General features: G+C 42.0%; 1 protein-coding gene across 1 annotated transcript in view; it reads left to right on the forward strand.

Annotated features, from left to right (window-relative positions):
* Positions 1-20,820, forward strand: part of il1rapl2 (interleukin 1 receptor accessory protein-like 2) — a 293,650-nt gene that overhangs the window by 166,988 nt on the left and 105,842 nt on the right. Inside the window, exons 4-5 of the mRNA XM_070913223.1 lie at positions 17,768-17,954; positions 18,037-18,190. Of these exons, the coding sequence (XP_070769324.1) occupies positions 17,768-17,954; positions 18,037-18,190 (341 nt within the window). The remainder of the gene's footprint in view (positions 1-17,767; positions 17,955-18,036; positions 18,191-20,820) is intronic.

The following is a 20,820-nucleotide window of genomic DNA, read 5'->3' on the forward strand; positions in this document are numbered from 1 at the left end:
TTGCTTGTAAATGGGAAACCTGTCTATATTGGTCCACATACCCTGCTGTGCATTCACTTACCTCGTACTCTCTGCTCATCCATCCATGCATCTGTCCATGCCTTATCTTTGTCAGTGCTGATAGATGTGTGTGTGTGATGAGAAACCTGCACCATCTCTAGCGCATTAACAAGCCATGACAGAGAGGGTCAAGGGGAAAATGACAAGTTTCCATGGGATTTTCTGTCCACCATACCTTGTATAGTCTTCTATTACTCGGTCCCTTTATGCCCCCCACTGCAGCCATTTTGCTTCTCTCCTTTTAAAGTGTTACACTGCTCTTTACAGATCTCTACTCTGTACCATGATGCCATTTCCTTGGTGTGGTTTGTCTGTTCAGCTGGTGTGGCTGCCACTGGTCATGATAACTACCAACTTCTTCTATATATTTCAAAAAAAACATCATTTGCATCACATCTCCAAGTGTGTGACATAAGCATGTGACATATACAGTGTGGTGATAGCCCAGTTTACAGCAGGAGGGTCTCTTCCCTCTCTGCCAATGTGTCCAGACAATGCTGTCTGGACACAGAGTGATATAATCTTCTGATGAGTTCACTCAGGAGTCATTCCCAGAGAGAGGCATAAAACAAATGCGATGAAGGAAAACTGAATATTATAAGAATCAAGACACAAAAAAATCTCTTCTTAGATATAAGGTAGAACTCTGTTCATTCACACTCAGTTTTGATCCTTTTCATGACCTCTACAAAGAGGCCCTGCCGCCTTTAATTCATGCAGTATGCCCTGGATCAGCCCCGAGCTTTATAGCTGCTGGCAAATGATATGTCCTATTCTCACTGAGGTCACCGACAAGCCCCTGAAGCACTCAGGCATCCTGCCTTCACTTTGTTGTAGCCAAGGATATCAGTCTGACTGAAGACAGCTGAGTGTTGTTGAGTGCTTCCTGAAAACATCAACGCATTTGATGTAATTTGTAGTTTCTAGACAAAACATTGTAGCCTGGTTTCAGTCCTCTGAGACACTGTCCACATTCATTCAGTGTTCGAATAGGGCTGATGTCCCCCCCCCCGGTTGGAGAAACCACTCAACGAATCACGAAGTTTGTAAGGGGGATTGAGAATGGGATCATTTTTCCTACATAGCTAGCTACCTAACAACATCCCTGACAAATAGTAACCGAAAAATGGCCACAAAATGGTGACAAACATGGAAAAGGGTGTTGTAAGTCAACTTGAGAAACAGTAACTCTTAAATCTGCAGCTTTCTTAGATCTTAGGAATCTGAGACAGAGAATGAGTGGGCCTCTTAGGTAAGGAGTTTAAAATGAACTTTCAATTTGAGGGTCACTTTTCAACATGTGTCAGTGTCTACTCAGTACTTGGACTGACTTGATTATAGGTGGATACAAATACAGGACCCATAAGAGAGGTATCTCAAGAACTAGGTTTGAGTAAATCAGACTGCTGAACTCGGCGTACCTTATTGAGATGGTTGTCCAAGAATTCATCCACATATCCCCTCGCTTTACAACGATCACAGAGGTCTTCAGCTTGTGCCTCAAAAGATTCATCGGAATTACAAATGTGTCCAATCCTCAGGAGTTGACTATGTGGTAGATGGTTATCTTTAATGCTGGTGAATGATAACTGCTGAATTGTAGCAGAGTTTAAAATGATGTCTGCCTGTTCTCCTCAGTCTGCCACAGTGTTTGTTTTTTGTTTTTTAACTGCCACTTGGGGAGGCCAAAGTGGAACATTTACAAATCCTTTCAAATGTCCCCAAATGATATGCTTTTTGTTTTCGAGAGATCTCGCGTCTTTCCTGAGGGCTCAACATTAACAATCCATTCGTTGACGTGAATTCGATACAAATCTCAAAATCTCACTGGTATTCCTGTAGTAATAATCACTCAGCGTATAGGTGCTCTGTGTAGAGCTCCTATATATGACAGGTTTGATCCGTGGCGGTGGTGGTGGTGGTGGCGTCTGCATTTCCTGCCCGATAGAGGTGCACAGAAGAGGACAGATGGTGATAATCGAGCCGGTTCCATTAACAGCTTGTCTCCTTTCTCACATATAATTATCCTGTGGGATTCTCTTCTATAGAAAATGACTCCTGGTTAACCCATTCTGGCTTGGTTATGGTTGGAGCTCTAAAAAATGAGTTTTTCATCTTATTTTAATGATTTTTTCCGTGGAATAAAATACTGCAGGGCGTATTGCTGCCCCCGGTCCTCCGAAGTTCATAAATGCTTAACTTTATATGGAATGCTGGGATCTGTATTTTACCTGTTGATTTTCAAAACACTGCAGATCCCTAGTGTCTGTTGTAGTGTGTGGGTTTGTATGTGCTAGAAAGGGCGGCCAACCTGGAGACGCTGTTATAAAACCAAAGGTGAACAAGCATTAAAGGTGGAGTGACATTCCCTCTCAGGAGACAATAACTGGAAAACAACATTGTCTGAGACATGAGGTACGGAGAACGAGAGATGTGCACTGGGAGAGGGAGAACGAAATGAAAGCAGGTGGGTGGGAAAGAGAGAGAAAGAGGAGAGGGTGAAGAGAGAGTCGAGGAGAAAGTAGGTAAATTGGAGGGATGGGGAGAGAGGGTAAATAAACGGAGAGAAAAACAGAGGGAAGCTGATAGAAAGACGGCTGAATTGTACATAGGGGCGGAGGGGGAAAGGTAGGGAGAGATGGAGGAATGAATGGAGGGGAAAAGAAAAGCAAAAATCCATTTTCTCTGCAGGTATAAGGACCTCAGAAGGGGGGAGGGCATGCTGCGACTGCCCAAGACCCCCTATACACCCACTATGATTAGGATACCAGTTCTCACACACACACACACACACACACATATATATATAGATATATATATAGAAAGGAACTGATACACACAGTGAGAGGTCTCAGTTTACTTTTGAGGCTGTAACGCAGCGAGAAAGACTTTGCACCAAACCTCTCTCCTGCAACACTCGACCATCTCTGAGAGTCTGGCAGAAAGAGAATCAAAAAGTAGATGGGGAAGCACACACACACACACACACACACACACACACACACACACACACACACAGAAGAGGACAAAGAATGAGAAAGACAGAGGACAAACTGATAGTGAAAAGGACTTTGAGAGAACAAAATAATGAGTGTTAGATAGTGAACAAGGCAGCGTGAGATGAGAGATTTCATGCCTCTGGCTTTGCCCGTTCTTCAACACATCGCATTAGATGGAAATGTAACATGTTCTCTGTGTGGGAAAATGACCGACTGGCTGGCTGAAAAGCTGGCTGGCCTCTGGCATAGTGAATTTGTGAATTGGTTGGCTGGCTGGCGGGCCAGTTGGGTGGGTGTGTGGCTGTTACATTTGTTGACATCTTGGCAGGACACTTGGCTTGGTAGGGTTGGTGGCTGTTTGGTTTTGTTGGCGGGGAAGCAAGCAGATTGGCTAGCTGGCTTGTTGATGGGAAATGACTGACAAGGTGGCTGTTTTTCTGGATGTTTGACTATCTGATGGTTGTTAGGCTGACCAACTCAATGGCTAACCGGTTAGTTCTCTGGCTATTTGACTGTGTTAGTGGTAAGACTGTCCTCGCAAGATTTGCCCTGTAGAGGTAGAGAGTTAGGGCACAAACAATGAGCAGCAACGTCCCCAGTTCGAATCCTGTCAGGGGCATGCCATCCCCCGTCTCTCTCTCCCCTCATTTTCCCTTCATCCCTCTACTGTCAAATTCATAATGAAGGTGTAAGATGTCCTTAAAGAAAAGGCCTCTGAGGAACTTTTCCAGGGATCCAAGAACCATTTCAGGAACCCAGGAACCATTTTCTACATCTTCAGTCATGGGAACCTGGGTCTAAATGTAGTTTCTCAGCCATCATTCTTGGTGTCAAATAAGTCCCTGCCCAGGTGGTAGTACTTTCTGATGGCCCAGGAACTATCAGAGCCAAGTTTGCAGCGTTTGACATTGCTCATTGGTCCAACACAAACCTTGTGGTCACCACAACTTGTGTACGTTCCCCGAGTGAGCAAACATGGGTTGCCTGTTAGGATGAAGGCTGAACGCTTTTTGTGATGTTCAAAACAAAGTTATGTCGTTGATTCCGAGTAGCGAAAACAAGCTGAGAATGTGAACAGAGGAAACAAGAGAAACAAAACTTAATTTGCAGTTACATTCTAAAGCAAAAATAATCCTAAACCACTGAGCATATTGTTGCTTCTTTCACCTCTGCATGTCTCCTCAGCATCAGTTTATCACATCCAACTCAATGAGCAGAGTCGCTCCACAGTAATAACAATGACTGCGATGTTGTTTATCTGTATGTAAAAAATTTAGTCACAGAAGTGATTTTCAAATCCATTATCAGATTAATTTCGCTCATCTTCGCTTCTTCAGACATGGTGGAAATGCAAACAGAGATCTGCAAAAGGGACTTTTAGTCCGTAGTTTAGTTCCTGACTTCAGTTCTTGAGCCTCTCCAGTACCTGGAACAACCCTTTCCCCTAGAAATGGTGTTTATATAATACTAATTTGTTTTCCCAATTACACTGAGTTCAGAAATGTAATGAGTGAGGTGGTAGGGATGGATGTAAAAAAAACAACCTAAATGGCAGTAAAATAAACATGTTGTGTCTTGTGCTTCAAGATGGCGGCCCTCTCTTTGGAAGAGGGACATACCTCTGCAAAAAAAAACCTTTGGAGGGATGGTTTGGCACACAAACTGACTTTTACACTTGAGACCACGGTTTGCCCAGTTTCTCACCAACAGTCAATGTTGGATTCTTTTACCCGTGACCGCAATCTTTCTCTAACCTAAACCAAGTCGTTTTAGTTGAATAAACTTAGCCAAACTTTAACCATAGAGGTAGCTCATCAGAAAACGCTTATGTGGGTAATTGCGGAGGCACTGACAAACAACCAATGTATTGTTTAGCTATGACAAATTGTTGTTGACGGCTTGGTGACTGGTTGCATGGCTGATGGGGTGGTTGACTACACAAAATAAACTTCTGTTTGTCTACTGACATTTCAGCATTGTTATTCCATCTGACATCCCGTTCAGCATTTTCACCTATTTGCGATTGTCGATGAAGTCAAATTAAAGGCTTCTCATTTCCTGTTTTTTTTCCTGTATCTCTCTCCCCTTCTCTTTCTCTCTCAGCTATTCCCTTGTGGTATTTCTAGTAAGCTGAACCACCTGTCTCTCTTTGCATTAGAGGATCAATCTACTCTCTGTGGACACTCACACAAGAAACACACACATACTTGTCACAAGGGTGTTTTCTAATGCCAGCCAAATGTTTAACCTTTCTCTTCATCAGATTAACAGACTCAGAGCAGCAGAGATAAAGACAGCGAGTAGAAAGAGACGAAGAGATGAAGAGAAAGAGAGAGAGCGTGTGGAAAAGAAACAGACAATGGCAGGACGATAGCAAAATAGAGAGGAGGGGAGAGAAAAATAGGAGCAAAGAAGGAGAGAGCGGTCATTTGAAGTTGTTTTGGCAGTCCTCTATGACTTGGCAGCCATTAAGTCGGTACCACCAGTGCCAGTGCATGCCAACTTGAGCCAATGCCTGCTGCCTGGCCAGTCTTTTGAAAAAAGGAGAGAAAAAAGTAGGCCTTGGTTTTGACACTTTGATGTTCAGGGGGTTTTAAGTTCCTCTGAAATACGATCTGACTTGGTAGAGATATGGAGAGGGGGACTAAGACAGAGGAGAAAGGAGGCCAGGGGAGGATGGGTGGAAACCAAGCAACCTGTGTGTCAGAGTGGCCTAGAGTTAGAAAGACTGCTCTGTAAAGCAAAGGTGGTAGTTTGATCCTCACAACATCCACAGCACTTATCTAAGTGTCCTTCAGGAAGACACTGATCCGCACACTCACTCATTAAAGGCATAGTGAGCATGATTTCACCCCTTGAAGTAGCATGCAATTATCTTAAAATTATCCTACTCAGTCATTGATTGTGAATAGCACTCTGCATTTACATGTGATATACAAAAGAGGTGCAATCCAAGCCTTCAAGAATTAGTGCTTTATATTTACGCATTTAAATTGCCCACCGAGGACTTCTTGGAACTATCTGAGGTCTCCGTGAATCACATGACGATCAAGCATTTTGAACTTTCTTGACGCGTCTCCGTCTCTACATGGCTCTGCTGTTGCCGTGGCTTAATCAGCATTGTGTGAAGTCGTTTGGCCACAGCTGGAATGTAACGGACGTTCATTTGTGTGTAAAAGTCCAGCACTCCAGCTTTAACTGTAACACTATAGTCCAGTGTCCAGGACTGACTTTGCTGTAGAACATACTGTCAATTAATTAATCGTCTATTTGCATCCGGCGTGAGCGTCGTCCGCGGGTGATTATGCCGCGGGTGTTGAGCATTGGCATGACAGCCGCTAGTGTTCAGCATCGGGCACCGAAAATAGACAACAGTGGGGGTGTAGTGCTGGCCGCAGATAGGCATTAGAAAGTAGACGTAGTATAAAGAGTGACAAAGTGCACTCGGTGAATATGTAAAGATGAATGGCTGAGTGGATCAAGCATAGGTTTTTCACCTGGGAGACTCCCGGGTAGAATTCATTCACTTTTCCGAAACCGAACTAAAGGCTTTCTGCCACGTGGTTAACGTTATGAAACGGTCGCAGTTTGGTTGTACATAAATCTGCACATCTGTACATATTTTAGATTTTCCGTGTATATATTTTTTATATCTATATTTATTATATGTACATTGTTTTTTTGTTTTTTTTTAAATACTTGTCTGCTGTGTGTTTCTGCACCCTTCTGTCTTTGCTGCTTTGATTTGTAAATTTCTCCGCTGTGGGATAAATAAAGTTGATCTTATCTTATCTTATCTTATCTTTAGGCACCAAAACTACTTGGTTAGGCTTTCTGACAGAAATGTTTTTCTAAAATGTGGTTAATGTTGTGAAACGGTCGCAGTTCAGTCAGGTTCCACCCCGGGTGCAAATACCTCTGTTGGCTACAGACACCCGGGTGCTTGTCTCTGCCATGCTATATACATCCGGGTGTAAATAGCAACCTTGGCTATTCCACCCCGGGTGCAAATAGCATCTAGCCTTGATTAATTAAGTTAATGTCAAAATTAATTATTTTGTAAATATATTATAGTTTTGAGAAATAATTATTTTCGAGGACATCCTTTGGTGTTCAATTCAATTCAATGTTCAATTCCATAACCTGTTATGTCTTATTTTTTGTTACTAAATGTATAATGGGAATTTAGCAAAGTGCAAACACATATAAAGACACATTTACATGTCCATGAACTTGAACACTCCAACACAGGCATAAATTCACAGAGAATCAAGCTTGCACACCTACTTGTGGCCTGGGGGTAAATACACTCAGTGTGCCCACAAATAATGCAACCAAACACACACACACACACACACACACACACATTCAGTAGAGTCACCTTGGCCAGGTGACTCCAGAACGCTGCTTTTCCCACACACACTTTGGCTTCCATGCTGCGTAACCCCAAACAAAGATAAATAAAGGTAGTTGTACATTTGACCGAAATCATTCATCATGCTCTGTCAAACATGCAAAAAGTATATAATTTTCTTTTCTGTTTATCCCAAGGCCCAAAGTTTTCCTCAACTATATATATCACCCTTCTTTATACAAGTCACCAGTGCAACTTAACCACAAGTCTGGATTTGCTTTTCAAGTTTCATTTACCCCAAAAAAGGCACTTTAACACAATTATGATAACGCACTACGCCAGAAAAGTACAGAAGTAAGTTGTGCTGTTGTGCTGTCTTTGAATCCATCTACAAATAAGTTTAAGGACACTGATTATTAGAAAGATGTTTTCTCAGGTTTAGAGCAGGTGGCTTAGTTGTGTGTTTATACTGGTTGGCTTTCCCCTCTCTTTCTTTCTTGCTGGCACACACCAGCATGTTTGATTGACTGGTTTCTGTGCTGAAATGCAATAATCATCAAGCTGGAAACCAAACATGTCCCATTGTGTGACATGTCTTCATTGTGTTTCTGTTCTGGTATGAGACAGAAAGTAGCGGTTGCCAAAGCCTTACAAAATACATCTTTTCTACTGTGAGCACTGGTACGTACTGCCTCCAGGAGATAGCCATATGCAGGAGGTAGCATATGTGCACTCTAAAGTCCCACATGGGAAAAGCTTTTGCCTTCTCCCGCCTACTCTGTTTTTATATATTACCAGACTTACTGCTAGCCATAAAAATGGAAGCGTTACAACCTTAAACAGTGTTACAAAGTCACCCGAGCGCTGTGTGACAAAGTTTAGCTGTAAGCAGTACTACAAACCCGGATACTCGACTCTACCTCACTTGACACGGCCACTTCCTGTGTGCCGAACTCCAGCCCGTATGCCAAAGAATACCGAGCTTGGGGGCTCACCAGGTTCATTCATGTGCCGGAATCAGACAGTAGACTCAGTGCTTGTTAGCCTGTTAGCCTGTGGATACTATTCCTGCTTGCTGCTGCAGTTTGGTTGGATAGTTACACAACATTTAGTCCTTGTTAGTCTTTTGTATGTCCTTGTATGCTTTTATCGTCTCCAGGTCATATTTCTTCTACTGTCAAGATACAACATACGAGTTGGTAAAGTTTTGTTTATTTAAATAATACATACGCAGCATCAACACAATCATCACGGTAAGTAAAGTAAAAACACTTCTTGATTTCATGTTACCAGCTTTATGTCGCTTTCAGCTGAATCTTATCCTGTTGCTGCCCGATACTAACTCATGTTAGCGTGCCCTGCACTCTTGTGGCCACACCCAATACCCGAAAACAGAAACTAAAAATGTATCGAGTATTCCGAAATACCCGATATATTTAGAGGTCCAGACTGAGGTATACACCGAGGCATAACACTCGAACCTCCCGGCACAAACGGAAAGAGGCTGAACGATAAGATATATGTATGAAGGTAAAGTGATGATTCAAACACATGATGTCTGTGGTCTGAACTGGCCATTGAGACACAGGTAAGGTTGTTGCTTATCAGTAGTGACACGTATCGATCACTGCTTCACAGGTTGGAGTGGCTGACCTTACACAGGAAGGAACATTGGCACTCAAGTGGAACATGCACACACAAATACTCACACTCATGCCTGGATCTGCCCTTTTCTACGGTGCACTGACACTTGAAGCATGAATCGTAGCTTTATGTACACACACACACACACACAATACACAAACACACATGCACGTGGGCACATGCAGGACACACACTGACCCTGACATTGAACAATTTTCATGTGTCAGTGAGTTGACACAGGCTAGTGTGTCATTCTGAGAGTGTGTGCGTGCTGTTTGGTTCATGTGTGTATTGTCTTTAGTAACTGAAATGATTTTTAAAGTCCAAGTGCATTTTGATGCAGTTTCTATTAGATCATCACAGAATAACTTTTGTAATCATTATAAAATGACTCACTGTTGTTATGAATGAATGTCACTACACATTCATTCATAACAGCAACCACTCACACTCACATTCACACCAATAGGCATTTCATTCATTCATTAACCTCACCTGGGTGTCTTTGGAAGCTCCACAGGTTTGAATCTAGAGCTGTCTTGCTGTGAAGTGACAGTGCTAACCACTGCACCACCATGCCACCTCTGTTAGTGTGGAGTATCATTAAAATTCCACCGATAAAAAAAACATCCATTGCTGCCATTTGGTGGAAAACGTCTACATTAAACAGTGAAAAAAGTAGAATCTAAGATTACATTAATGGAATATAAAACAGCGTCCTCATGTATAAGCATTTGTGTTCAGATACTTGCATGCATGGAAGTGTGTGTGTGTGTGTGTGTGTGTGTGTGTGTGTGTGTGTGTGTGTGTGTGAGAATGTCTCAGCATGTGCAGGTGTCCGCACTCTCTCTCTCTCTCTCTCTCTCTGCCTGTTAGTTAGATTGATAGTCAAATTAATCTGCAGCTCCGTCCAGGTATAAACACGCTGCCTGCTGGCCAGGATACATCCCCCTCTATTAACGCCATAATTCAACGCACCCTCCAGCTGCCTGCCCTGATCACAGGAGGGTAATTGCAGAGGGGGGTGTGCTTGATTTATTGACGGGCAGGATACGGTGGATTACAAGTTGATTTGGAGATTAATTTATGGCTCATTTTGCATTTTAGGTAATTGGAATTTCTGTTATTTGGAGAGCGCTCCGACGCAAGCACAAACACACACACACACACACACACACACACACACACAGCACACAAATATGAAATATTAGCGGTCAGCCAAAGTACAGAGCGCCTGGAGTTGTAGGAGTGATGCTGCCCTGCTTGAGGACACTTTGGAAGTGATTGTGGACACTGTAACTGATGTACAGCGATCCCATCAAATTATGATCAGTGTAATGATGAAAACAAATCATTATAGCCTCAAGACACATGTCTGTGTGCCAGTATGTTAGCCTCAAACAGTACTTTCAACTTGAACATGAACTTTTGAGATGAAGAAAACTGATCCAATTAGTAGAATGTCATAATTTGCAGAAAAGAATTGGCTGTATAGTTTTTGAAGCTGTAAATTGTAATCTCCATTTAACAGCATGTAATGTCATTTGAATTAGTTTCATTTGCCTCCTTTTCAGTCGATTTGTCAGTCATGTCGCCAATTGCACTGAAATATGTTTTTGCTCACACCTGGCATGTGTTTCTGCATGGTAGCACATTCCTCATTTGCGTTAATAGATGCACATAGGGACTCGCGAACACACACACACAAACACACCAAGCAGTAAGAGTGTGATTCCATGTTTTATTCATAGCTGTCTTCAAATGCAAATAAAGGCGATCAACTGTACCCTTTCTTAGCCATGTTGCAAAATAACAAGCCACACATAGCAGACCATATGCACACACACATAAAGACTGTGTGTGTGTGTGTGTGCATGTATCCAGGCCCGAGTTTAACATGGAAACTTGCTGATAACAAAAGGGTTATGAATGTCAGCCACTCACATTAGAGACGGAATGGCAGCCACAAATCTCTCCTTTCACCTTTTAAATCTCTGTTTTCACCTCATCCTTTTCCAGGAGGACAGGATGCAGCTTTACCGGACAGATTTTTACTGGCATTAAATTGTCAAGTCAGGCCAAATTTATTTGTAAGACCAAAACAGGTTTATTACCAGAGTCCAGCACACGGCAGTAAAGGACACACATTTAGAAAACTTGTTGCAAGAGTTCATTTAACAACAAAGTAATAATGAGCAAACGTGTGACACAGGAAATCACTTTCTTGCCGAGAGTGCAGAAAGCAACAAGTTGGCTCAGTTTAGCCCAAAGACTGGAAGCGGGGGGGGGGGGGGGGGGGGGCAGCTAGCCTGGTTCTATCCAAAGGTAACAAAATGTGCCTACCAGCACCTTTAAAACTCAACAATTAAAACGTCATAACTGGTTTGTTTAACTGCGCCTGGTCGAGATATAGTCCCCCACATAAGCCCTCCTAAAATCACAATGTGATCTGTATTTTTACAGATTAAACAAATGAGATTTAACATGTTAATCATTGGGCTTTAGAGGTGCTGGTGAGCAGATTTATGCTTTATGCTAAGCTAACCAGCTGCTGGTGGTGGTTTCATTTTTACTGTATAGACGTGAGAGTGGTATCAACCTCCTCATCTTACCCTCAGCAAGAAAGCAAAGCGAAGTGCACTTCCCAAAAATGTTGAACTATTCCTTTAATAATAGTGCGTTTATGCAATACTGCACAATTTAAACCACACTGAAAACCACTGTCTGTGTGTTATCAGGGCTCTCAGCTTAAAGAACCCTAACAAGCAGCCCCTTTGTTTGCTAATTGAGTGAACAGACCCTTTAATATTTCTGCAGTCCTTACAGGCTGACTTGTAATACCTTTTTTGTGTGGATGCAATAGTCCTATTATCACGACTTATCTCTCAATTACACAGCAAGACTTTATTTCCTGCCGATAGAGGCAAGCCTATGTACAGTAAATAGGGTTGTTGAAAACAGATTAGACTGCCAGTAACGTGGACCCGTGTCCCATAAATGATCCCGATAAACACCAGAGCTGTTACCGCTGCTTTGTTGGCCTGCAAAGTGCGCACGTCTCATGAGAATGAAATAACCAGAGGCCATGAAATGCAAACACATCTCTAATAAGATCAAGATGAAACATAAAAACCATCCCTGCGCAATCGAATCTGTAGTCCTATATTAACTCTGTTATGCAGCATTTCACGATCTTTGCTCATTTTCTGTTTCTTGCAGCCATTTTCTTGTCTGTCTAATAAAGTAAATAAATGTCCTCCTCCTTCCTCTTGACAGATATTCACATTAGCAGCTGCCTCAAGGGCTGAGATGTTCGTTAACAGCTCTTATCTGCGGGGGGATTTAGTATCATTTGTGTGTGAAACTTGTAGAAAACAGAACTGTAAGAATTTTTATTAGAAAATTCAACACAAAGACCATCTTCTAGCAGTAGAAAAGTTGGTGAATACAGTGAAGGTTAAACCAAGCTTTATTTGCTCTACGACTACCTTGTGTTCTTCATAATATATTATATGTACATGTATTTCTTATTCTTCTCAATGAGATCCACCATCAAGGCTATGTAGGCACAACCCCCCACCCCCACCCCACCCCCATAAAATCCCAAACTTGTCGTTTTTACACTTGTGTTTTTCTATGAATTAAACAAAAGAGATATAATGTGCTCATTAGTGAGCTTTGGAGGTGCTGGAAGGAGGATTGCCAGCTGTGTCCATTTAGCTTATAGCTAAATGGTCGGCTGTGGCCACTGCTTGGTAGCCTTATAGGCTATACCCTTAAAGTGGTACTGACACTCTCATCCAACTCTTGGCTAGAGAGCAAAAAGGTGCAATGCTTTAAAATATTGTTGATGCATACAGTGACTGCAGATGCACTTACATGTCCATGACTGCTTTGTCTGGGCAAATTACGACATCGAGTCAAATGTCTGCCGGCAAATCATACAGACGAAGGTAAAATCAGGAAGAAATGCTGAAAATACATCTGTTGGCAAGGAAAGCGATGAATCTACTTCAAACATGCTTGAGTTCCAAAGTTGATTGAAGTTCTTCTGGGAAAAAGCCAATTAAAGGAAAGTTCCAACCTCAGATACTGCTGTGATGTTCGACACATCCGGGTGATGTTTGGGATGCAATTCTACTTTTTGGCGTGCCCTCTGTCTTACATTCGGCCCCATGTGGTCCTGCTTTAATAATAATTAGGTTTCGGAAGATTTTAATCAGGCTAAGGTTAGCTTGGATCTGTTGGATATTCATTTTTGGTGACTGCTCCTCCTCCACGTATCCCAGAGTTGGATATCACTTGTTTGCCTTGACGATGGGGAAATGACTATAAGCTGAATATCGACATCAGGATAACTTCATTGTTTCAGGTGCAAAGACCTTTTTGTTAAATTTGTACAGCACAGCAACAAAAAGTGCAGTTCCAGCACAAAGCACATTAAATGCTCGAGTGTCTTTTACTTCAGGGCCATTATACTAACCGAAGACTTTAAACGTATTCCACACAGAGCCAGATATGAATACACACCCACACACAGACACACAATTTGCATCCATAAGAGGTGCACAGCATGCGCTAAATGCTTCTGACACAGCGTTTGCATTGCGGTCTAATTGAATCGTCATGTTTATAGTGAGATATGCATAATGCATTCTTCTTTACATGGATGCTGTTTTTACCATTTAGTGTTAGGCTTCTGGTTTCTGGGTTGGACAGGCGGGGGGGGGGCATACAACAGGAAAATGTAGAAGGACAAAGCAGAGAGGAAAACAAGAGAGAGCCCCCAACCCTGTTTCAGTTCATTTCAGTTCAATGTGCGATACTGGCGTGAACGTATAGAACAATGTCATCAAAGCAGCAACATAAAAGAATGTTTTAACATGAAATCCCTTTCAGCTCTCGGATGCGTGAGTGTGTTTGTGTTTCTGTCAATGCCTATGCGAGGGAGGATCTGAATGGCTTTGAATTATTATCACGTACCGGTCTTGCTAGAGCACGTGGAAGTTTACCACATGTTTCAAGATCCACATGCATCATATGTACAGTCATACATTAATACACAGAAATAAAATGTATCACTTACAAGTTGGGGTGGGACAAAGTCATTGTTTTGCAAGCGTCCTGTGTTCACTGTCCGGTTTTAGCTCTAAAACTTCAAATAACATTAAACCTGCAATAACTGATTCTTTGTTCCCCTGAAAAACAAAAAAGCATTGGCATGTCGTCATCTTCAAAAATTATTCTGGAAATCGTGTCAGCAATCCTGTTGGATATAAGTCTAATATTTACTCTCCTTTTAGCGCTTCTCGGCCTCCACTAACTCCTCGGAAAATGATCTGGCTTCATCATTTGGTCCACTGATAATATAGAAATGTCACAACTGTTCCTTTAGGGAGCATCTAGAGGAAGATCTCGGGACGGGCATTGCAAATTAGCTTAGGCTTTAAATGCTGTGGTGTGTGGCGTTGCTTGATGCTACATACTTATATTTACATACTTACGTCCCTATACAAATAAACATTAAAATAGCTTAACTTTTTAATAAACGCCAGCACACTGGCTTGCGTGTTTTTGGTGGGGATGGTTGCATTTAGCAATAAAAGTCTTTAACATAGTTTTTTTTGTCCTTTTTTATCCGTTGATGAAAATTGTAACACATTTCATCATAGTTTAAGTTTCCAAAGATGTTTTTTTTTTTTTTGTCATAGTTGTTATTGACAAAATTAACACAGGCTGTGATGTTGAGCACCAAAAGAAAGCCAAATGATGATGTGTGTGTGTGTGTGTGAGAGAGAGAGAGAGCCACAGGAGCATACAGGAAAAAGGTAACTGAATCACTGGAGGAGAAAACAAGATGCTGTAGGCTGGAGATGGATTGATGACGAAGAGAGAAACTGAGAGATGGATGGATAAAAGGCTTTCCAGGCCTCTAGTTCAATGCTCAGTGGTCTTGGTTAGGTCAATGACTAAAAAAAAACACACACACACACACACACACACACACACACACAGCAATGACGGGATTGTGGTTCAGATCCACTTAGATGAGAGGTTGTGGTTAGGGGACAATGGGTGAGTCCTGTGTGTGTGTGTGTGTGTGTGTGTGTGTGTGTGTGTGTGTGTGTGTGTGTGTGTATGTGTATGTATGTGTGTGTGTGTGTGTGTGTGTGTGTGTCAGAGAGAGAGATCAATGTAGCCTTTTGTGTCTGGAGGTGAACTTGGGAGAACACACACAGCAAGACCCACCCACACACACACACACACACACACGCACACACACGCACACACACACACAAACAAAAACGATTACAATCACCTTGAGCATATTTTATGACTCATTAAAAACACATTGCATCGTGGTTTGCTCTTCTTCGTTCATTAGGTGATTTGGCTCATCTGGCTCCGTCACACATGTAGCATCGTGACGGCAGGATGTCCACAGTCCATAGAGCCTGCCTGTCTGAGAAGTCACTGCACACCCGATCCAATTAAGAGGTGCACCTTAATTGGATCAGGTGTGCAAACACAAAGCAGGAGAAAAAGTAGGTTTAGCACTGGGTCCAGAAACAGTGTATCTTTCCCGAAAATAACAAAATTGTATCATGTACTATTTATCTAAGTAGCATTAAACTGTAAAGCGGACATATTTTTTCACCGTATAAAGTTATTATGGTGAAGACAGTCAGCAAGTCCAGTAGGCATGGAGCAACATCAGCATTTATTTGCAGCCGTGTCGTACCTTTATGAACGTAAGTCAAATATTCACTCTCCTTTTAGCCCTGTTAAATTGTTCCCACTCATTCCTGAAGAAAACAGCTAGTTCTTTAGCCGCTAAATGCCGCGCAAGCTAGCTGTGAGTTGCTAACTTGTCCGTCTGCTGTTTGGACCCACTGTGAGCCACCTGCCCAGGACCAGAGCTTGTTCACACACAAAAAAAAACCGCTGCCTGCTACAACTGGAAAAGAGCTTAATGAGGACGGTAAGAGTGAATCAAACTAGTTGGTCTCGATGAACGCAAAACAGATAAGTGAAAGATGCTAAAACACACGCACAGCTAGCTTCTGATTTTACTTGTCAGGGGCCGTGTACCAAAAACAATGAATCCAAAGCAAAATGTCGCTACTAGCTCCTCTTTGTTCTGTAAACATTAGCTTAGTGTATAATTAGTGTTGGCATATAGTGTGCAAATTAGGCCGTAGTAGTAAGTACATCCTCATCATTCATCACAGTGGCTCTGGTAGATAGCTCTGTCAAAGGCACATGCTTGCATAGAGTACGGGAGGTAACAAGCGTCAACTGGATTATAAAGAATAACACGAGTGCTCTGAAGCTGAGACTTTTTCTCTTTTATTACCGGACGATTTTGCCGCGACAGGTTGAGCCTGTAAGACTTTTAAGCACAGGTGTAAATAATGCAATGGATGATGGCTGTCATGGCTTGCTTTGCACACTTGAATAGGCCAGAGCCATCATTAATGGTATTAGTAACGCCTGTGTTTTCCCTTCCATTGGCATGTCGTGGCAGGAAAAGAAGTCACGTGTGGAAAAAGGCCTATGGAGCTGAAAAGGCTCGGGCAGACACGTGCTGCTCGCTGCAGCATGTTTTCACCACACCGTTTGAGAAGCAGGCGATTTGAGGCGACATTGCACCGCACACTCTGTTGCTCTGCCATGCTGCTGCTTCCCTGCTCAGTTTGAAAACACTGCAGCTACCACGGCTGCCTGATATGAAATAGCAAAGCCCTACCTTTCTGTGTTAAGCTTCATCTGCCATGTGAGTTGACTGACTTGATTTTCTTCACAAAGGAAGAGAGCACAGTTAGCTGACTTTGTATTTGTACTTTTGATTGACAATCCAGTAATGATGATGACGGATATTTTCTTCCTTAAAGTTAGAAATCTCCTGACCATGTAATCAAACCAAATACCAACATGTACTCTTTGTCATGATGGACAAATCCTGACATTTTAAACCTCAACTGGGATGAAGACTGATCCTTCAGCAACCTACATGCAATAAAAGGAATACACCATTGCCTCAACAATGGACAGTGGATATTTTCTTTCTTAAAGTTAGAAATCTCCTGACCATGTAATCAAACCAAATACCAACATGTACTCTTTGTCATGATGGACAAATCCTGACATTTTAAACCTCAACTGGGATGAAGACTGATCCTTCAGCAACCTACATGCAATAAAAGGAATACACCAGTGCCTCAACAATGCCTAAAGCTGTGCCTTTACATGGTTTGATTTGCTATGAAATGATTTGTTTGTGTGTGTGTGTGTTAGAGATTGTACAACCTGTAATTTCTTCTGGATGCCAATTCCTTCAATGTTGTCCAAGATGTCAGATGACCTACAATTTCACCAAAATACCCACATTACCCAGTACTTTCACCATGAAAACAGTTCTTACTCTGTTTCCCACAGTGAGTTCTAGTGTTGGACAAATGGAGGGATGACTCATGTCAGTGTTGTCATTAACTCTTGGAGTTGCTCAAAACAAATTCACTTATTTGAGGGTGTTTGACTTGCCTTAGAAATACAAACTGCATATACGTGTTATTGTTTCGATGTTGTCGTTCACATCCACTACTGTAACTTGAGATTTTTCATTTCTGATGCACACCTTTTCTCTGCTAATGCCAGTCGAGGAACATGATAAAACATTTTCCCATTGTTGTGTTTGTTCTCTGTTCAGGAACTCAACATACTGCATGAAAGTGTCCATGTCGATGACTGTGGAGGAGAGTGATGAGGGGAAATGCTTCAGCAGCAAAATCCGCCATCTGGAGAAAGCTGAGATAACCCATAGCAAAATGATCACCTGTCCTGATATAGAAGACTACTTGGCTCCATACAAGCAACCACAGATGACCTGGTATAAGGTATGATACACGCAATAAAAGGAACTGTATGTCTTCTGTAGACTGTTGTACCATAACATGGTGAGTTTGTGTCTCCTGCCAGGAGTGTGAGCGGGTTGAATGGAGAAGCTCCATCACAGTCAACACTACACACATCTGGATCCCTGAGGTGGAGGAGGGCGACGGGGGCAATTACACCTGTGAGTTACAGTATGGATCCAGACTGGTGCGGCGGACAACACAACTCAAAGTCACAGGTAGGACACAGTTCATGGATAGATGGATGGATGGTCCCACAAAGAAAAGAAATGTCACATGTACTCAATTATTGTGGTTCGTCATGTATGTCATGAATTATAGAACATGGAAAAGAAAGCAAAATTGATTTGAGGTTGACATCAAGCTGTGTTTTGGCACGTGATTGCAATATGAGAACATCACGTATCCCTTAAGCCAGAAATAATGTATGGTGTCCACTGTTTGGATACGGATGAAATATAGGTATGTAGGAAATTATAGGATGGGGTGGGGTGGGATTGGATGAGTTGGGACAGCACAGGACACGATACTATACAATAAAGTGAGAAAGCATTGAATGGGCATGAAACAACAGGAGAGGATAGGATTGGAAAGAATGGGACTGATGATGATTAAATCACGGCAAAGGCTTTGTCTCCTCTAGTTACAAACCTGGACCTAGAAACAGCCAGGAGACCAGTTCACAGATGCATTTTGGGGCTAGACCTAATGTAGCCTTAAAAGTAATTAGTGCAATTTTGAATGAAATTCTGAAATGATCTGGTTGCCAGTGAAGTTAAAATAGGGGTGATGTGGTCACGCTTCCTTGAATTTGTTAAGATTCTGGACTACTTGCAATTGAGAAAGAGAGAGGTCTGGCTTAAACATGACTAAACATGAATATAACGGATAGAAAATACCTCATATTGGAAAGTTTTTCAAGTGGTGAACGCAGAACTGCACCTTGTTGATGAAAACTGAGGTCAAGGTCAAGGCAGTCAATGACAGTGACAAGATTAGGATTTTCCCCAGGTGTTGACCGTAAAAATTTAAAGTTACATTATATTTGGAATAATGTCCCTAAGAGGAAGCAGTAAACAGATGAACAGTAGTGGACCTGGACCTGAGCCCTGTGGCACACCACACATGAGATGGGAAGTACAGGAAGTGGCATTATCAATAGCAAAAGAGAAATTTTTTCTTTGTTCTATACGACAGGATATGATGGATTGGGAAGGGATGGAATGGTTTCGGACAGATACAGATAGGAAATTATGGGGTCTGTACATGTGCATTACACCTCTCATAGTGGTTTTGGGTAAACTGACTGCCATCAAAGAAACACAGTGGACTTAAGCCATGGCAGGAATATGTATTCTGCCTGCTTTTAATATGCAATATATCTCTCAGTGACAGAGCATCCATTATTTTTGACAGATGCCTGGACTCAGCAATACATCGTTCATCATTACTACAGCACTTTTAAAGTTTCCTTGAACGCACAACACACACTACCGTAAAACAATTGAGTACATTTACATTCCTGGCAGCGAATGTGTATTTGTATTTGTCTTATTCCCAGATTAAACGTACATTGTTTCAAGCTTCAGTGGCTGTTGACTCTGCAGTAACACCGCAATTAGGAGTTTGAGCTGACTTCCATCCCATCTGCACTTCTGTATTGTATGTGTGTGAGTGTGTGTGTGGGGGAGGGCTGCAGTCTCTTTGATTGCGTGTACATTCCTGCTTGTGTTTTTTTGTTGTGCCATGTGCAATATGCATGTTGGTGTCTCCGAGCAATGACAACATTCTGTGCTTATTTTCTATGACACTTGCATCACACATTCGTACACAGTTTGGCAGTACTTGCCCTCACACACACACACACACACACACACACACACACACACACACACTCTGAAGGATTTTCTAGTCTGACATAATGTGATGTGCCGTGATAAACAGCATCGAGTGAAAGTGGATGCCTTGAACAAATATTCTTGTAGAGTATGCTGTCGTGCATTTAGTGTTTCATATCTGTTATATTTTGTATCCCAGAACCAGTCAGGGTCTTTTTCATCTTGCACTTGCGCTCTGGTTCAGATGTACAGCACCCTCTTAGTAGTAGAGTTGATATGAACAGGCATCGCTTCATTTGTCAAAGAATTATTCAGAACCACATTTCCCTTCAGTTCCCTTCATCCACTCTCCTGTGGAGGAAGATAACATGGCAAATCACAGCTATTATACATTTTCTCACCATGAATTTATTGTGTCAGTACTGTTAAGGAACCCGTCTCTGTTGGCTCCCATGTTGGGTTGTCACACTGGAACATCCCTTAGATTGTACTTAAAGCAGTGCTTAAGAATGTGATGCAGAGCTTTACTGCGCTTTATTGAAGACAGCAAGAGCTTAAAGAGTTGTTGAACATTTACAGTTTAAATATAGATTCTATCCTATTGTCCAAAACCTCGATGGGACATGTATTATTTCTTAGAGGATTTGACTTTTATCAGCAGAAGTAGCCAAATTGATATGTGTATATTAACCCCCGGAACAAAATATAGTGTAACTTGTGGGAATAAGTTCAACACTTGTTTTTGGCATTCGGCCCACTCATTTCTTCAATACAGATTTCGCATTAGATATCAAATAGCGCAGATGCCAAGGTGACGCAAAACAACAAATTCCAGGTACCTGAAATCAGGAAGGGAATCAGGCTGTGCGGGATAAAAATAGACAAGAGAAACTGATTTCTAAAGACAGGATGTGGGTGCATCTCATGCTCCAAGGGAAAACAAAATATGCAAATATGTTCAAAGAGATGTAGTATGTCATCAGTCTGAATTTACATAGCACGGTAAATTA

The sequence above is a fragment of the Enoplosus armatus genome, chromosome 10 (genome assembly GCF_043641665.1).
Source record: "Enoplosus armatus isolate fEnoArm2 chromosome 10, fEnoArm2.hap1, whole genome shotgun sequence".
Lineage (NCBI taxonomy): Eukaryota > Metazoa > Chordata > Actinopteri > Centrarchiformes > Enoplosidae > Enoplosus > Enoplosus armatus.